The sequence below is a fragment of the Salmo salar genome, chromosome ssa01, assembly GCF_905237065.1.
Source record: "Salmo salar chromosome ssa01, Ssal_v3.1, whole genome shotgun sequence".
Lineage (NCBI taxonomy): Eukaryota > Metazoa > Chordata > Actinopteri > Salmoniformes > Salmonidae > Salmo > Salmo salar.
In genome coordinates, this window is record NC_059442.1 from 1,004,629 (window position 1) to 1,025,141 (window position 20,513).

The window sequence follows — 20,513 nt, forward strand, 5'->3', positions numbered from 1 at the left end:
GGTATGATGAAACAAAAATATAACTGTTTGGCCATAATGACCATCGTTATGTTTGGAGGAAAAAGGGGGGGCTTGCAAGCCGAAGAACACCATCCCAACTGTGAAGCACAGGAGTGGCAGCATCATGTTGTGGGGGTGTTTTGCTGCAGGATGGACTGGTGCACTTCACAAAATAGATGGCATCATGAGGGAGGAAAATTATGTGAATATATTGAAGCAACATCTCAAGACATCAGTCAGGAAGTTAAAGCTTGGTCGCAAATGGGTCTTCCAAATGGACAATGACCCCAAGCATACTTCCAAAGTTGTGGCAAAATGGCTTAAGGACAACAAAGTCAAGGTATTGGAGTGGCCATCACAAAGCCTTGACCTCAATCCTATAGAAATTGTGTGGGCAGAACTGAAAAAGCGTGTGTGAGCAAGGAGGTCTACAAACCTGACTCAGTTACACCAGCTCTGTGAGGAGGAATGGGCCAAAATTCCCCCAATTTATTGTGGAAAGCTTGTGGAAGGCTACCCGAAACATTTGACCCAAGTTAAACAATTTAAAGGCAATGCTACCAAATACTAATTGAGTGTATGTAAACTTTTGACCCGCTGGGAATGTGATGAATGTGATGAAAGAAATAAAAGCTGAAATAAATCATTCTCTCTACTATTATTCTGACATTTCACATTCTTAAAATAAAGTGGTGATCCTAACTGACCTAAGACAGTGAATTTTTACTAGGATTAAATGTCAGGAATTGTGAAAAACTGAGTTTTTAAATTTATTTGGCTAAGGTGTATGTAAACTTCCGACTTCAACTGAATATGCCATATTGAAATGCCAAATGCTGCCTTATTGTTTTTCCTTAATGTTCCAGTTCACAGTTTGGTTCCAGAATAGCACTTCATTTCACCTAAAAGGAGATTGGGACACATAAAGAAAAAGTCAAGCCATTATCCCGTGACTGTTTATTTGTCACAGGACACAACGCTTTGCTTTGTTGCAATGTTATTTATTTAGTTGTTTTAGTTCATCACACAAGAAGAAACCCCATTGTGTGCATACTAACAGGTTATGGGCAGAAACCCCATTGTGTGCATACTAACAGGTTATGAGCAGAAGAAACCCCATTGTGTGCATACTAACAGGTTATGGGCAGAAGAAACCCCATTGTGTGCATACTAACAGGTTATGAGCAGAAGAAACCCCATTGTGTGCATACTAAGAGGTTATGAGCAGAAGAAACCCCATTGTGTGCATACTAAGAGGTTATGAGCAGAAGAAACCCCATTGTGTGCATACTAAGAGGTTATGAGCAGAAACCCCATTGTGTGCATACTAAGAGGTTATGAGCAGAAGAAACCCCATTGTGTGCATACTAAGAGGTTATGAGCAGAAGAAACCCCATTGTGTGCATACTAAGAGGTTATGGGCAGAAACCCCATTGTGTGCATACTAAGAGGTTATGGGCAGAAGAAACCCCATTGTGTGCATACTAAGAGGTTATGAGCAGAAGAAACCCCATTGTGTGCATACTAAGAGGTTATGAGCAGAAGAAACCCCATTGTGTGCATACTAAGAGGTTATGGGCAGAAGAAACCCCATTGTGTGCATACTAAGAGATTATCGGCAGAAACCCCATTGTGTGCATACTAAGAGGTTATGAGCAGAAACCCCATTGTGTGCATACTAAGAGGTTATGAGCAGAAACCCCATTGTGTGCATACTAAGAGGTTATGAGCAGAAACCCCATTGTGTGCATACTAAGAGGTTATGAGCAGTGTGGAATGCCAAAAAGCCAAACCTTGATACCTAATGAACATATGGAGGTTTGATTCACTGTAATTATTGAATTATGACGCCACTGTTGCTAAATGTGTTCCAGTCTGTTGAGCTGTCATTCCCTTTCCATTGTCATAGTGGAATGTTAGCACAAACGGACTGGATTTCTCCAGGCTAAACTGTTACAGCATTTCTAGATGTTCTTGCACTACCTTCCTCTTCACAAGCGTGGAAATATAATGATGGTCAGAACATACAGTGCCTTCGGAAAGTATTCAACCACCTTGACTTGTTCTACATTTTGTTGTGTTACAAAGTGGGATTAAAATGGATTTGTCATTTTTTGTCAATCTATACAAAGTTCTCTGTTAAAGTGGAAGAATAAAACACCAATATATCTTGATTAGTTAAGTGTTCAACCCCCTGAGTCAATACCTGTTAGAATCACCTTTAGCAGCGACTACAGCTGTGAGTCTTTCTGAGTCTCTCTAAAAGCTTTTCACACCGGGATTGTTCAGCATTTTGCCCAATATCCTTTTAAAAACTCTGTCTAGCTGGTTGTTGATCATTGCTAGACAACCATTTAAGTGTTGCCATAGATTTCCAAGCTGATTTTAAGTAAAAGGTTTAACTTGGCCACTCAGGAACCTTCAATGTCGTCTTGATAAGCAACTCCAGTAAGCCTGGACGGGTGTTGGCCTTGTGTTCTAGGTTATTGTCCTGCTGAAAGGTGAATTAATCTCCCAGTGTCTGGTGGAAAGCAGACTGAACCGGGTTTTCCTCTAAGATTTTGCCTGTGTTTATGGCAAGCATACCCATAACATGATGCAACCACCACCATGCTTGAAAATATAAAGAGTGGTATTCAGTAATGTGTTAGATTTGCCCCAAACATACCGCTTTTTATTCAGAACAAAACGTTTGTTTCTTTACCATTTTTTTTTTTCTTCAGTATTACTTAAGTGCCTTATTGCAAACAGGATGCATGTTTTGAAATATGTTCTATTCTCTACAGGCTTCCTGTTGTTCACTCTGTCAGTTAGATTAGTATTGTGGAGTAACTACAATGTTGTTGATCCATCCTCAGTTCTCCTATGACAGCCAATAAACACTGTAACTGTTTTAAAGTTACCATTGGCCTCATGGTGAAATCCCTGAGTTGGTTAAATCTGTGTTTGGAATTTACTGCTGGACTGTGGGACCTTTTACAGATAATTGTATGTGTGGAGGTACAGAGATGAGGTAGTCATTCAACCATCATGTTAAACACTTACTGCTCACAGAGTCCATGCAACTTATTATGTGAGTTGTTAAGCACATTTTTACTCCTGAACTTATTTAGCTAATTGTAGACTTGCGTAATAAAGGGAATTGAATACTTATTGACTCAAAATATATTTTTGCTTTTCTTTTGTAATTCATTTGTAAAAAAAAAAAAAAAAAATATAAAAAAATACATTCTAAAAAACAGGATTCTACTTTGTCAGTATTGTGATCAGTGACACAATGTCAATATTATCCATTTTAAATTCAGGCTGTAACACAACAACAACATGTGGAATATGTCAAAGGGTGTGAACACTTCCTGACAGCCACTGTATAGGATGGTATGCATAACACTGCATGACTTGTTCTTCCACCACACCTTGCTTAAAATGATAACACAGCTTCTATTTTTGTCTGAATACAGAAGAGCTTTTTTTAACCTTTTTAGAGGTTGGTTTTGTCAGAGTGTTTTTTTTTCTGGGTCTTAGGGCCTTTTCTCATTGACGAGAAGGACTGGGATGAAATTTCAATTGACATATGTAGATACATTTTTATCATTTACATTTGTGACGGGAGTGTAATGAGCCTAGAGTAGCCTAAGCTAAGCTAAGCATTCATTGCAAAGTATTGAACTATTAGCTAAGATTCAAACTGTTTTTTTTTTTTTAATGCATCTACCATATGACACTCTTGAATAATGCAACAATTCACAAGCCAAAAAAAAATAAAGAAATGTCTTTTTTTTCAGGACCCTGTCTTTCAAAGATAATTTGTAAAAATCCAAATAACTTCACAGATCTTCATTGTAAAGGGTTTAAACACTGTTTCCCCATGCTTGTTCAATGAACCATAAACAATTAATGTGGAACAGTCGTTAAAATAAGACGCTTACAAATGGTAGGCAATTATGGTCAAAGTTATGAAAACCTAGGACACTAAAGGGGCCTTTCTACTGACTCTGAAAAACACCAAAAGAAAGATGCCCAGGGTCCCTGCTCATCTGTGTTAACGTGCCTTAGGAATGCTGCAAGGAGGCATGAGGACTGCAGATGTGGCCAGGGCAATAAATTGCAATGTCCGTACTGTGAGACACCTAAGACAGCACTACAGGGAGACGGGATGGACAGCTGATCGTCCTCGCAGTGGCAGACCACGTGTAACAACACCTGCACAGGATCGGTACATCCGAACATCACACCTGTGGGACAGGTACAGGATGGCAACAACAACTGCTCGAGTCACACCATGAACGCACAATCCCTCCATCAGTGCTCAGACTGTCCGCAATAGGCTGAGAGAGGCTGGACTGAGGGCTTGTAAACCTGTTGTAAGGCAGGTCCTCACCAGACATCACCGGCACAATGCCGCCTATGGGCACAAACCCACCGTCGCTGGACCAGACAGGCCTGGCAAAAAATGCTCTTTACTGACGAGTTGCGGTTTTGTCTCACCAGGGGTGATGGTCGGATTTGCGTTTATCGTCAAAGGAATGAGCGTTACACCGAGGCCTGTACTCTGGAGCGGGATCGATTTGGAGGTCCTGACATGACCCTCCAGCATGACAATGCCACCAGCCATACTGCTCGTTTTGTGTGTGATTTCCTGCAAGACAGGAATGTCAGTGTTTTGCCATGGCCAGCGAAGAGCCTGGATCTCAATCCCATTGAGCACGTCTGGGACCTGTTGGATTGGAGGGTGAGGGCTATGGCCATTCCCCCAGAAATGTCCGGGAACTTGCAGGTGCCTTGGTGGAAGAGTGGGGTAACATCTCACAGCAAGAACTGGCAAAATCTGGTGCAGTCAATGAGGAGGAGATGCACTGCAGTACTTAATGCAGCTGGTGGCCACACCACATACTGACTGTTACTTTAGATTTTGACCCCCCCTTTGTTCAGGGACACATTATTCAATTTCTGTTAGTGTCATGTCTGTGGAACTTGTTCAGTTTATGTCTCAGTTGTTGAATCTTGTTATGTTAATACAAATATTTACACGTGTTAATAAGTTTGCTGAAAATAAACGCAGTTGACAGCGAGAGGACGTTTCTTTTTGTTGTTGTTGCTAAGGTTCCATTGTGATGTCACACCTGTCAGAGGTTTGCTTCTCTCAGATGTCTCTGGGTAATAAGATGGAGGGACCTCTGGTCGTGGATCTGCTATCAACGGGACTCTTTCTAACTGCAATATTCTCTGCTTTTCTGAAACATGGATTCCGGGACTAGATAAGCCCACATTGCTATCCAACTCGATAGATTCTCCATTCACCGAGTTGACAGAACATTTTGTATTTGTGGAAATCGAGAGTTGGAGGGGTATGCCTCTTCGTCAACAGCCAATGGTGTGCTGACCGTCGTTCACTCGTCTTGGAATACCTGATGGTCAAATGCCGACCCTTCTACCTCCCCCTGAGAGAGTTTTCATCTGTTGTCGTGACTGCTGTATATATTCTACCTCCGGGACAAGAAAAACAACAAGCTAGCACTTAACAAACTGTACAAGGCTATAAACATGCAGGAATCCATTAGTGCTGAGCGATTTTTAACCGATATTTTCACATCTGTAATCATTAAGCGCTTTGAAAGGTTGGTTATGACACATCGACTTCATCATCCCAGATACCCTATTGCTCTCCACACTGCCTTCACCCACTTTAGATAAGATGAATACCTAATGTGAGAACGCTGTTCATTGACTATAGCTCGGTGTTCAACACCATAGTCCCCTACCAAGCTGAACACCTCCCTCTGCAGCGTAGATCCTAGACTTCCTGATGGGCTGACCACAAGGGTAGTGAACATCACCTCCTCCACACTGATCCTCAACACGGGTGCCCTGGCTCTTCATGCTGACTCTATATACACATGCTAATATACCATCGTAATTTACGCTGCTGTGCTGCTACTCTGTTTATCATATCTATCCTGATGCCTGGTCACCTTACCCCTATACTTATCTAACCCTACCACTCCAGTATAGTGGGTACAGTGTGTGTGTAGTGGGTATAGTGTGTGGGTAGTGGGTATAGTGTGTGTGTGTGTAGTGGGTATAGTGCGTGTGTGTGTAGTGGGTATAGTGCGTGTGTGTGTGTGTGTGTGTAGTGGGTATAGTGTTTGGGTATAGTGGGTATAGTGTTTGGGTATAGTGTGTGTCTAGTGGGTATAGTGCGTGTGTAGTGGGTATAGTGCGTGTGTAGTGGGTATAGTGTGTGTGTAGTGGGTATAGTGTTTGGGTATAGTGTGTGTGTAGTGGGTATGGTGTGTGGGTAGTGGGTATAGTGTGTGGGTAGTGGGTATAGTGTGTGTGTAGTGGGTATAGTGTGTGGGTAGTGGGTATAGTGTGTGTGTAGTGGGTATAGTGTGTGTGTAGTGGGTATAGTGCGTGTGTATCCCTGCACATTGGAAATATGGTACTGTTACTGACTCTGGAACTGACCCTGTATACACTCTATGGTTTACTTTCTCATGTTCTTATTTCTCATGTGTTTTTGTTCTACTTGACTTTTTTTTGTGTATTTATTGATCGTTGGGAAAGAAAGAGTTAGCTAGAAAGGCATTTCATTGTACTTGTGCACGTAACAAAGAACTATCTTTTTTTTTAGGTTATGTTTCAGAGGTGTATTTCTGGTGGGGAAATTCTCTTTTACCAGTCATACTCCTGTGATCTGGCTGTCAGCCAGTCATATTAGAGCAGATGATTCTTTCCCATGAGTCATTCTGTATGTCACTGAGTTCAACTGTATCACACCAGTTTATTAGGTATACCACCCCATTAACACAAAAAAATTGTTCGCATACAGACAGTGAGTCACGTGGCTTGCTACATGAAGCAGGCAGACAGGCATTCAGTTACTGTTCGATTGAACGTTAGAATGAGCAAAACAAGTGACCTAAGCGACTTTGAGCGTGGTATGATCGTTCGGTGCCAGGCGCTCCTGTTCCAGTATCTCAGAAATATCCGACAAGGAAAATAATTCCAGTCAGCAGCAGTCCTGTGGGCGATGAGAGGTCGAAAGAGAATGGCAAGAATTGTTCAAGCTAACATGTGGGCTACAAACAGGCAAGTAATGGCATCTCGGAACGCACAACTCGTGCAAAATGGACTATTGCAGCAGTTGACCACCCCGGGTTCCACTCTTATCAGCTAAAAACAAGAAGAAGTGGCTCCAGGGATCCAGGACACGATCACCAACACTGGACAATTGAGGAGTGGATAAGCCTTGCCTGGTCCAACGAATCCCGGCTCTTGTTGCATCATGCTGATGCATCATGCTGATGAAGGGTTTGGCGTAAAGAGCATCAGTCCATGGCCCCAACCCCCATGGTGGTGGCGGTGGTGTAATGGTTTGGGGAATGTTTTTTTTCCTGGCAAATTTTAGGTCTCTTTTATATCAATTGAACAATTTTTCCATGTCCCGAAGAATTCAGGCCATTCTGGAGACAGAGGGGTCCGACCTGGTACTAGATGGGTGTACATCTAGCTGGTTTTTCAATGCATCGGCAGGTCAGAACGGCAGCGTCGGGTAAGCTCAAGGAGGAAGTGTGTGTTTGTTATTTAACAACAGCTGGTGAACGATCTCTAATATTAAGGAAGTCTTGAGGTACTGCTCTCCTGAGTTAAAATAACTCATGATAAGCTGTTGACCATACTATTTACCAAGAGAGTTTTCATCTATATTCTTTTGTAGTTGTCTATTTACCACCACAAACTGATGCTGGCACTAAGACCACAGTCAACCAGCTGTATACGGTCATAAGCAAACAAGAAAATACTAATCCAGAGGCGGCGCTCCTAGTGGCCGGGGATTTTAATGCAGGGAAACTTAAATCAGTTTTATCTCATTTCTACCAGCATGTCACATGTGCAATTAGAGGCAAAAACTCCACACACAAACGCATACAAAGCTCTCCCTCGCCCTCCATTTGGCAAATCTGACCATAACTCTATTCTCCTGATTCCTGCTTACATGCAAAAACTCAAACAGGAAGTACCAGTAACGGGCTCAATATGAAACTGGTCCGATGAAGCAGAAGCTAGGCTACAGGACTGTTTCACTAGCGCATACTGGAATATATTCCAGGATTCATCCGATGGTATTGAGGAGTTACACCACCTCAGTCATCGGCTTCATCAATAAGTGCATCGACGACGTCGTCCCTACAGTGACCATACGTACATATCCCAACCAGAAGCCATGGATTACAGACAGCATCCACACTGAGCTAAAGGCAAGAGCTACCGCCTTCAAGGAGCTGGACACAAATTCGGACGCTTATAAGAAATCACGCAAACAGTCAAAGTGTCAATACACGACTAAGATCAAATCGTACTACACCAGCTCTGATGCTCGTTGGATGTGGCAGGGCTTGCAAACAATAGATTACAAAGGGAAACCCAGCCGTGAGCTGCCCAGTAATGTGAGCCTACCAGAAAAGCTAAATGCCTTCTATGCTCGCTCAAGCAATGCTGAACGATGCATGAGAGCACCAGCTGTTCCGGACGACTGTGATCACGCTCTCTGTAGCCGACGTGAGTAAGACTTTAAACAGGTCAACATTCACAAGGCTGCGGGGCCAGACGGATTACCAGGACGCGTACTCAGAGCATGCGCTGACCAACTGGCAAGTGTCTTCACTGACATTTTCAACCTCTTCCTGACCCAATCTGTAATACCTACATGTTTCAACCAGACCACCATAGTCCCTGTACACAAGAACGCCAAGGTAATCTGTCTAATTGACTCTCGTCCCATAGCACTCACATCTGTAGCCATGAAATGCTTTTGAAAGGCTGGTCATTGCATCATCCCAGACACCCTGGAACCTATGTGAGAATACTGTTCATTGACTAGAGCTCAGCGTTCAACACCATATTGTCCTCCAAGCTCATCACTAAGCTAAGGACCCTGGGACTAAACACCTCCCTCTGCAACTGGATCCTGGACTTGCTGACGGGCACGTCTCCCAACAACATCATTAAGTTTTCCATTGACATGACAGTGGTGACGATGAGACAGCCTATAGGGAGGAGGTTGGCGACCTGGCAGTGTGGTGCCAGGACAACAACCTGTCCCTCGACGTCAGCAAGACAATGGAGCTGATCGTGGACAACAGGAAACAGAGGTTCCGTCTACATCGCGGGGCTGTTTTGGAGCAGGTCGAGAGCTTCATGTTCCTCGGTGTCCACATTACTAAGGATCTATCGTGGTCCATACACCAACAATGTCGTGAAGAGGGGAAAACAAAGCCTATTCCCCCTCCAGGAGGTTGAAAAGATTTGGCATGGGCCCTCAGATCCACAAAAGGTTCTACAGCTGCACCATTGAGAGCATATTGACTCTTTGCATCACCGCTTGGTACGGAAAACTGCTTAGCATCCTACCGCAAGGCGCTACAGAGTGTAGTGTGTACGGCCCAGTACATCACTGGGGCTGAGCTCACTGCCATCCAAGACCTGCTTTCAAGGCAGTGTCAGAGGAAAACCAAAAAAATGTTCAAAGACGCCAGCCAGCCAAGTCATACTGTTCTCTCTGCAACTGCACAGCAAGCGGTAACAGTTTTGTCACACAACATAATGCCACAGATGTCTCAAGTTTTGAGGGAGCGCGCAATTGGCATGCTGACTGCAGGAATGTTCACCAGAGCTGTTGCCAGAGAATTTAATGTTCATATCTACTATAAGCCGCCTCCAATGTCATTTTTTGAGAATTTGTCCAGTACGTCCATCTGGCCTCACAACCGTAACCACACCAGTCCAGGACCTCCACATCTGGCTTCTTCACCTGTGGTATAATCTGAGACCAGCCACCCGGACAGCTGATGAAACTGAGAAGTATTTCTGTCTGTAATAATGCCCTTTTGTGGGGGGAAAACTAAATTCAGATTTGCTGAGCTAGCTGCCCAGTGGGTGGGCCTGGCTCCCAAGTGGGTGGGCCTATGCCCTCCCAGGCCCACCCATGGTTGCGCCCCTACCCAGTCATGTGAAATCCATAGATTAGGGCCTCTGTCACGCTTGTCGTTGGAAATGGAGGACCAAAACGCAGCAGGTATGTGTATGCTCATTTTGCTCTTTTAATAAATACAAAATGAACACCAAAATAACAAAGAACGAACAATCGACAAAAAACCAGTCTGGTAAGGCACAAGGCTAAACACAGAATAATCACCCACCAATCACACAAACACACCCTCATATATGGGACTCTCAATCAAAGGCAGATAGACAACACCTGCCTTCAACTGAGAGTCCCAACCCCAATTAACCAAACATAGAAACACACACACTAGACTAACCATAGAATACAAACACATTAGACCATCAACCAAAAACCCCGGAAATACTAAATCAAACACCCTTTACACAAACACACCACCCCGAACCACATAAAACAAATACCCTCTGCCACGTCCTGACCAAACTACAAAAACAACCTTATACTGGCCAGGACGTGACAGCCTCATTCATTTATTTAAATTTAAATTGTTGTATGTTTTGCGTTTTTTATATTTTTGTTCCATATAGTTAGTTCTGGTAGCTATTAGTTAAATAGTTAAACAATCTGCATTTTCTGCACAAACTTTTTACCTCAGCACATACACCGCTGATACTGTTTATCTGTGACTTTATTCCTAGTTATACAGTATTTACCTCAGTCACCTCGTACCCCTGCACATTGACTGTACTGGTACTCTGTGTATATAGCCATGTTATTACCTCGTACCCCTGCCATGTTATCATTGACTCAGTACTGGTACCCAGTGTATAGAGCCATGTTATCATTGACTCAGTACTGGTGCCCAGTGTATAGAGCCATGTTATTACCTCGTACCCCTGCCATGTTATCATTGACTCAGTACTGGTACCCAGTGTATAGAGCCATGTTATCATTGACTCAGTACTGGTACCCAGTGTATAGAGCCATGTTATCATTGACTCAGTACTGGTACCCAGTGTATATAGCCATGTTATCATTGACTCAGTACTGGTACCCAGTGTATAGAGCCATGTTATCATTGACTCAGTACTGGTACCCAGTGTATAGAGCCATGTTATCATTGACTCAGTACTGGTACCCAGTGTATAGAGCCATGTTATCATTGACTCAGTACTGGTACCCAGTGTATAGAGCCATGTTATCATTGACTCAGTACTGGTACCCAGTGTATATAGCCATGTTATCATTGACTCAGTACTGGTACCCAGTGTATAGAGCCATGTTATCATTGACTCAGTACTGGTACCCAGTGTATAGAGCCATGTTATCATTGACTCAGTACTGGTACCCAGTGTATAGAGCCATGTTATCATTGACTCAGTACTGGTACCCAGTGTATAGAGCCATGTTATCATTGACTCAGTACTGGTATCCAGTGTATAGAGCCATGTTATCATTGACTCAGTACTGGTACCCAGTGTATAGAGCCATGTTATCATTCACTCAGTACTGGTACCCAGTGTATAGAGCCATGTTGTCATTGACTCAGTACTGGTATCCAGTGTATAGAGCCATGTTATCATTGACTCAGTACTGGTACCCAGTGTATATAGCCATGTTATCATTGACTCAGTACTGGTACCCAGTGTATAGAGCCATGTTATCATTGACTCAGTACTGGTACCCAGTGTATATAGCCATGTTATCATTGACTCAGTACTGGTACCCAGTGTATAGAGCCATGTTATCATCGACTCAGTACTGGTACCCAGTGTATATAGCCATGTTATCATTGACTCAGTACTGGTACCCAGTGTATAGAGCCATGTTATCATTGACTCAGTACTGGTACCCAGTGTATAGAGCCATGTTATCATTGACTCAGTACTGGTACCCAGTGTATAGAGCCATGTTATCATTGACTCAGTACTGGTACCCAGTGTATAGAGCCATGTTATCATTGACTCAGTACTGGTACCCAGTGTATAGAGCCATGTTATCATTGACTCAGTACTGGTACCCAGTGTATAGAGCCATGTTATCATTGACTCAGTACTGGTACCCAGTGTATAGAGCCATGTTATCATTGACTCAGTACTGGTACCCAGTGTATAGAGCCATGTTATCATTGACTCAGTACTGGTACCCAGTGTATATAGCCATGTTATCATTGACTCAGTACTGGTACCCAGTGTATAGAGCCATGTTATCATTGACTCAGTACTGGTACCCAGTGTATAGAGCCATGTTATCATTGACTCAGTACTGGTACCCAGTGTATAGAGCCATGTTATCATTGACTCAGTACTGGTACCCAGTGTATAGAGCCATGTTATCATTGACTCAGTACTGGTATCCAGTGTATAGAGCCATGTTATCATTGACTCAGTACTGGTACCCAGTGTATAGAGCCATGTTATCATTCACTCAGTACTGGTACCCAGTGTATAGAGCCATGTTGTCATTGACTCAGTACTGGTATCCAGTGTATAGAGCCATGTTATCATTGACTCAGTACTGGTACCCAGTGTATATAGCCATGTTATCATTGACTCAGTACTGGTACCCAGTGTATAGAGCCATGTTATCATTGACTCAGTACTGGTACCCAGTGTATATAGCCATGTTATCATTGACTCAGTACTGGTACCCAGTGTATAGAGCCATGTTATCATCGACTCAGTACTGGTACCCAGTGTATATAGCCATGTTATCATTGACTCAGTACTGGTACCCAGTGTATAGAGCCATGTTATCATTGACTCAGTACTGGTACCCAGTGTATAGAGCCATGTTATCATTGACTCAGTACTGGTACCCAGTGTATAGAGCCATGTTATCATTGACTCAGTACTGGTACCCAGTGTATAGAGCCATGTTATCATTGACTCAGTACTGGTACCCAGTGTATAGAGCCATGTTATCATTGACTCAGTACTGGTACCCAGTGCATAGAGCCATGTTATCATTGACTCAGTACTGGTACCCAGTGTATAGAGCCATGTTATCATTGACTCAGTACTGGTACCCAGTGTATAGAGCCATGTTATCATTGACTCAGTACTGGTATCCAGTGTATAGAGCCATGTTATCATTGACTCAGTACTGGTACCCAGTGTATAGAGCCATGTTATTGTTACTCATTGTGTATTTGTTATTACATGTTTTACTTTTCTATTAATTCTCTATTTTCTTTCTCTCTACTTTGTTGGGAAGGGCCTGGGAGTAAGCATTTCACTGCTAGTCCACACCTAGCGTCTGATTTAAGTGGTTCAGATCTGCCTGCCAGTTACTATAACACTAGCTAATAGCAGCTGGGCTGGTTTCAACAGCAGCGTGTCTACACAATGAATCTGAGAATTTCCCATGAGTCATTCAGTACCTGACACAGTTCAAGGCTACGGCCTGTTTTAGAGCTACGGCCTGTTTTAGAGCTACGGCCTGTTTTAGAGCTACGGCCCGTTTTAGAGCTACTGCCTGTTTTAAAGCTACGGCCCGTTTTAGAGCTACTGCCTGTTTTAGAGCTACGGCCTGTTTTAGAGCTACTGCCTGTTTTAAAGCTACGGCCCGTTTTAGAGCTACTGCCTGTTTTAGAGCTACGGCCCGTTTTAGAGCTACTGCCTGTTTTAGAGCTACGGCCTGTTTTAGAGCTACGGCCTGTTTTAAAGCTACGGCCTGTTTTAGAGCTACTGCCTGTTTTAGTTTAGAGCTACTGCCTGTTTTAGAGCTACGGCCCGTTTTAGAGCTACTGCCTGTTTTAGAGCTACGGCCTGTTTTAGTTTAGAGCTACTGCCTGTTTTAGTTTAGAGCTACGGCCCGTTTTAGAGCTACGACCCGTTTTAGAGCGACGACCCGTTTTAGAGCTACGGCCCGTTTTAGAGCTACTGCATGTAGCTGTTTTTAAAACTATATTTTATTAGCAGCAGCCTAATATATGAATGGTTAAGTCGTCTCCTGTTTGTAGCTGCTACCTTTTTCGGGATGTTTTCAGCAGCACAGCGGCATGTCTGTGAATGGCCTGCCAGTAACGGTGACCGTGTTGTGCTGTTCTGACATGGCCATTGTATCAAGGCCAGCCACTCATTGTTAAAGTGTTTTCCTGGTGGTTGTTTTGCCAGGGTTTAGAAGAGGATGTGTCCCAAATGGCACCCTATTCTCTACGTAGTTGCCCTTTATTACTACTTTTGTTTTTACCAGAACCCTATGTAGGGAATAGGGTGCCATTTGGGATGCACAATATGTCTGGGAGAGGAAAACAGGTCTGATAACAATAACAAGGTGCCAGAATGTATCATGGGAAATCTGAACACACACACACACACACACACACACACACACACACACACACACACACACACACACACACACACACACACTGGAGCGGGGTCGCGGGGTCGCGGGGTGTGTGTTCAGTCCCTCCCTGGACGTGAGGCCAGATTAACCTCATTACGATGAACAATAGTTTCATTCAGTCTCTCCTCGGTCTTACCTGACACCTTTATGTCTCCAGCTCGAGGAAACAGACCATTAATGCACTCTATTGGAGTTTAATGGGGTATTTGTTTGCATAGTTATGTTTTGAGACTAGATCTGTTGAAATTCAATGGGGGTAATCTCAGTTGTCGTCTCTTAACTATTGATGTGTAAAATAACGAAATGCTAGACAATCCGTTTAAAGCACTCCTCCTACATACAGAACCAGTCAAAAGTTTGGACACACCTACTCAGTCAAAGGTTTTTATTTTAATTTCTACATTGTAGAATAATAGTGAAGACATACAAACTATGAAATAACACATATGGAATCATGTAGTAACCAAAAAAGTGTTGGAACAAATCAAAATATATTTGAGATTCTTCAAAGTTGCCACCCTTTCACTTGATGACAACTTTGCAAACTCTAGGCATTCTCTCAACCAGCTTCATGAGGTATTATCAGGTATTAACAGGTGTGCCTTTAATGAGGACCGCCACAGGAAAGGAAGACCCAGAGTTACCTCTGCTGCAGAGCCTCAGAAATTGCAACCCAAATGAATGCTTCAGAGTTAAAGTAACAGACACATCTCAACATCAACTGTTCAGAGAAGACTGCGTGAATCAGGCCTTCATGGTCGAATTGCTGCAAAGAAACCACTGCTAAAGGACACCAATAATAAGAGACTTGCTTGGGCCAAGAAACACGAGCAATGGACAATAGACCGGTGGAAATATGTCCTTTTTGTCTGAGAACAAATTTGAGATTTTTGGTTCCAATTGCCGTGTCTTTGTGAGATGCAGAGTAGGTGAACGGATGATCTCTGCATGTGTGGTTCCCACAGTGAAGCATGGAGGAGGAGGTGGGATGGTGTGGGGGTGCTTTGCATCCCATCTGGTTTGCGCTTAGTGGGACTATCATTTTTGTTTTTCAACAGGATAATGACCCAACACACATCCAGGCTGTGAAAGGGCTATTTGACCAAGAAGGAGAGTGATGGAGTGCTGCATCAGATGACCTTTCATCCACAATCACCCAACCTCAACCCAATAGAGATGGTTTGGGATGACCGCAGAGTGAAGGAAAAGCAGCCAACAAGTGCTCAGAATATGTGGGAACTCCTTCAAGACTGCTGGAAAAGCATTCCAGGTGAAGCTGGTTGAGAGAATGCTAAGAGTGTGCAAAGCTGTCATCAAGGCAAAGGGTGGCTACTTTAAAGAATCTAAAATATGAAATATATTTGGATTTGTTTAATACTTTTTTGGTTACTACATAGTTCCATATGTGTTATTTCATAGTTTTGATGTCTTCGATATTATTCTAGTAATAAATCAAGAAAAACCCTTGAATGAGTAGGTGTTTCCAAACTTTTGACTGGTATTGTATGTTTATAAATGTCTCTTGCCATCTCTACCTATTGAAGTTAAACTATAACTAGAACAAATCCTTGTTCATTAAGCCCTCTACATATGATCCAGTATGAAGTGATCTTATTCCCGTCCCTCTTTCTCTATTCCAGGTGGTACAAGCTGAACTCCAAGACTGGGAAGAAAGAGAAGGAGCGAGGGGACATCCAGGTGACGGTGCAGTTCACCAAGAACAACCTGACAGCCAGCATGTACGACCTCTCCCTGGGTAAGGACAAGCCCCGGTCCACCTTCGGCAAGATCAAGGACCGCATCAAGGGCAAGAAGAGGAGCAGCAAGGACTCTGATGAAGACTCTGCTTCCACTATTGTGGGCGGCTACGGACCCGTTTCCCGCATGAGGAACCGGTTGCCGAGCGATGGCGGCGGGGAGGAAGACTATGAGGACGATGAAGGAGGGGAGGGGCGGAGGAGTAAGATGAGGAACTTCTTCCTGCGAGGGAAACTGAGGAAGTCGTCCGATACGAGGTCGAGCACGTCGCTAGGGTCGGAGAGTAGTGAGTCGTCGTCGAGGGGAGGGAGTCTCAGTCCCACCGCTGGGATCTCTGTAGTGGTGTCTGACCTGTCTAACTCGCCTAGCAACAGCAGCAACTTCACAGCAGACAGCCCTGGTGAGAGGAAATCATCATATATATATATACCTAGTTATTCCTTCTAGTGGAATATAACAAGAGTACATGGCCATTAAGGCCATATTGTTCTTCAAGATGTTCAAGTGTTTATAGATGACCAGCAGGGTCAGATAATAATCACAGTGGTTGTCGAGGGTGAAACAGGTCAGCACCTCTGGAGTAAATGTCAGTTGGCTTATCATAGCTGAGCATTCGTGGGCGGCAGGGTAGCCTAGTGGTTAGAGCATTGGACTAGTAACCGAAAGGTTTGCAAGTTCGAATCCCCGAGCTGACAAGGTACAAATCTGTCGTTCTGCCCCTGAACAAGGCGGTTAACCCACTGTTCCTAGGCCGTCATTGAAAATAAGAATTTGTTCTTAACTGACTTGCCTAGTAAAGGTAAAAAAAAAAAAAAAAAAAATTCTAGAGAGAGTCACTCTGTCAAAAACAGCAGGTCCGGGACAAGGTAGCACGTCCGGTAATCAGGTCAGGGTTCCATAGCCGCAGGCAGCAGTTGAAACTGGAGCACCAGCACGACCAGGTGGATTGGGCATAGTCAGGAGTCATCAGGCCAGGTAGTGCTGAGGCATGGTCCTCAGGTCCTCCGGGAGGGAGAGAGTTGTGAGAGACCGCTGTAGAGCTCATCACTCCGTCTAACTGGTAGTGGGCCAGAGGCAATTTCTCAATGCCAACACATCTTTCTAGCTAATTTACACGCTGAAGCTATGTTGCGCTCGGTGACCTCTGACTGTTTTATCCTAACATCGTTGGTGCCAACGTGGATAACAATATCTCTATACTCTCTACACTCGCCAGTTTTAGCTTTAGCCAGCACCGTCTTCAGATTAGCCTTAACGTCGGTAGCCCTGCCCCCTGGTAAACAGTGTATGATCGCTGGATGATTCGTTTTAAGTCTAATACTGCGGGTAATGGAGTCGCCAATTTGTCAGATGGTGGGAGGCTTCGGCGTCTCAGACCCCGTAACGGGAGGAGTAGAGACCAGAGAAGGCTCAGCCTCTGATTCGTTGCTTAATGGGGAGAACCGGTTGAAGTTTGTCGCTCCTCCCCACCAGCCTCCACTGAGAGAGAGATGGATAGATAGATATATCTAAGTGTACAAAACATTATGAACACCTTCCTAATATTGAGTTGCTCCCCTTTTTGCCCTCAGAACAGCTTTAATTCTTCGGGGTATGGACTCTACAAGGTGTCAAGCGTTCCACAGGGATGCTGGCCCATGTTGACTCCAATGCTTCCCACAGTTGTATCAAGTTGTCTGGATGTCCTTTTGGTGCTGGACCATTCCCAATACACACGGGAAACAGTTGAGCGTGAAAAACCCAGCAGAGTTGCGGCCTTCCCCAAACTGTTGCCACAAAGTTGGAAGCACATAATCGTCTAGAATGTCATTGTATGCTGTGGCGTTAAGATTTCCCTTCACTGGAACTAAGGGGCCTGAACCATGAAAAACAGCTCCAGACCATTATTCCTCCTCCACCAAACTTTACAGTTGGCACTATGCATTCGGGCAGGTAGCGTTCTCCTGGCATCTGGCATCCCAGATTCGTCTGTCGGAGTGCCAGATGGTGATGCTCCGGAGTCAGTTTACAGTCTACACATGATTTATTATTTCGGTCCAGCCCCCGTGACCATCCGATCAAATGGACTGAATCTAGTTGATCCCTGTTGTTTACCCACCATCAACCAACCTAAACCACCCACTACCACCATCCACCACCCCACTACCACCATCCACCACCCCACTACCACCACCCCACTACCACCACCCCACTACCACCATCCACCACCCCACTACCACCATCCACCACCACCCCACTACCACCACCCCACTACCACCCCACTACCACCATTTACCACCCCACTACCACCATTTACCACCCCACTACCACCATCCACCACCCCACTACCACCATCCACCACCCAACTACCACCACCCCACTACCACCATCCACCACCCCACTACCACCATCCACCACCCCACTACCACCACCCCACTACCACCATCCACCACCCCACTACCACCATCCACCACCCCACTACCACCCCACTACCACCATCTACCATTTTTTATTATTTATTTTTTTTAAACATTTTTAGTCATTTAGCAGACGCTCTTATCCAGAGCGACTTACAGTAGTGAATGCATACATTTCATTTCATGCATTTTTTTGTACTGGCCCCCCGTGGGAATCGAACCCACAACCCTGGCGTTGCACACACCATGCTGGCGTTCCAAACACCATGCTCTACCAACTGAGCCACACCCTGAGCCACACCCCACACCCCACTACCACCATTTACCACCCCACTACCACCATCTACCACCCCACTACCACCATTTACCACCCCACTACCACCACCATCTACCACCCCACTACCACCATCTACCACCATCTACCACCCCACTACCACCATTTACCACCCCACTACCACCACCATCTACCACCCCACTACCACCATCTACCACCATCTACCACCCCACTACCACCATTTACCACCCCACTACCACCATCTACCACCCCACTACCACCATTTACCACCCCACTACACCACCCAACTACCACCATTTACCACCCCACTACCACCATCTACCACCCCACTACCACCATTTACCACCATCTACCACCCCACTAGCACCATCTACCACCCCACTACCACCATCTACCACCCCACTACCACCATCTACCACCCCACTACCACCATTTACCACCCCACTACCACCATCTACCACCATTTACCACCCCACTACCACATCTACCACCCCACTACCACCCCACTACCACCATTTACCACCCCACCCCACTACCACCATCTACCACCCCACTACCACCGTCTACCACCCCACTACCACCATTTACCACCCCACTACACCACCCCACTACCACCATCTACCACCCCACTACCACCATCTACCACCATTTACCACCCCACTACCACCATCTACCACCCTACTACCACCATTTACCACCCCACCCCACTACACCACCCACTACCACCATTTACCACCCCACTACCACCATCCACCACCCCTCTACCACCCCACTACACCACCCCACTACCACTCCACTACCACATACCACCCCACTACCACCATTTACCACCCCACTACACCACCCCACTACACCACCCCACTCCCACCATCTACCACCCCTCTACCACCATCCACCACCCCACTCCCACCATCTACCACCCCACTACCACCATCTAGCACCATTTACCACCCCACTACCACCATCTACCACCCCACTACCACCATTTACCACCCCACCCCACTACACCACCCCGCTACCACCATCTACCACCCCGCTACCACCATTTACCACACCACTACCACCATTTACCACCCCACTACCACCGTCTACCACCATCACCACCCCACTACCACCATTTACCACCCCACTACCACCATCTACCACCCCACTACCACCATCTACCACCCCACTACCACCATCTACCACCCCACTACCACCATCTACCACCGCACTACCACCACCCCACTACCACCATCTACCACCCCACTACCACCATTTACTACCCCACTACCACCATTTACCACCCCACACCACCATCTACCACCCCACTACCACCATCTACCACCCCACTACCACCATTTACCACCCCACCCCACTACACCACCCCGCTACCACCATCTACCACCCCGCTACCACCATTTACCACACCACTACCACCATTTACCACCCCACTACCACCGTCTACCACCCTCACCACCCCACTACCACCATCACCACCCCACTACCACCATTTACCACCCCACTACCACCATTTACCACCCCACTACCACCATCTACCACCCCACTACCACCATCTACCACCCCACTACCACCATTTACCACCCCACTACCACCATCCACCACCCCACTACCACCCCACTAGCACCATCTACCACCCCACTACCACCATCTACCACCCCACTACCACCATCTACCACCCCACTACCACCATTTACCACCCCACTACCACCATCTACCACCATTTACCACCCCACTACCACAT

At 45.2% G+C, this 20,513-nt stretch overlaps 1 protein-coding gene and 1 long non-coding RNA gene across 6 annotated transcripts in view; both read left to right on the forward strand.

Moving 5' to 3' along the window:
• Positions 1–20,513, forward strand: part of LOC106565696 (uncharacterized) — a 64,273-nt gene that overhangs the window by 19,534 nt on the left and 24,226 nt on the right. For 3 of the 5 annotated variants that reach the window (XR_006761160.1, XR_006761159.1, XM_045704322.1), the window contains exon 2: positions 15,961–16,478. Coding sequence is in view for 3 of the 5 variants with exons in the window: in XM_045704322.1 (XP_045560278.1) it covers positions 15,961–16,478 (518 nt within the window). In the remaining 2 variants the exon portion in view is untranslated. Of the gene's footprint in view, positions 1–5,137; positions 5,619–15,960; positions 16,479–20,513 lie in introns of those variants that run through there. The other 2 variants (XM_045704352.1, XM_045704379.1) reach the window with 2 other exon arrangements.
• On the forward strand, positions 622–1,770 carry LOC123729543 (uncharacterized). The gene is made up of 2 exons (XR_006761167.1): positions 622–1,060; positions 1,415–1,770. It is a non-coding gene; the product is annotated as an uncharacterized lncRNA (long non-coding RNA).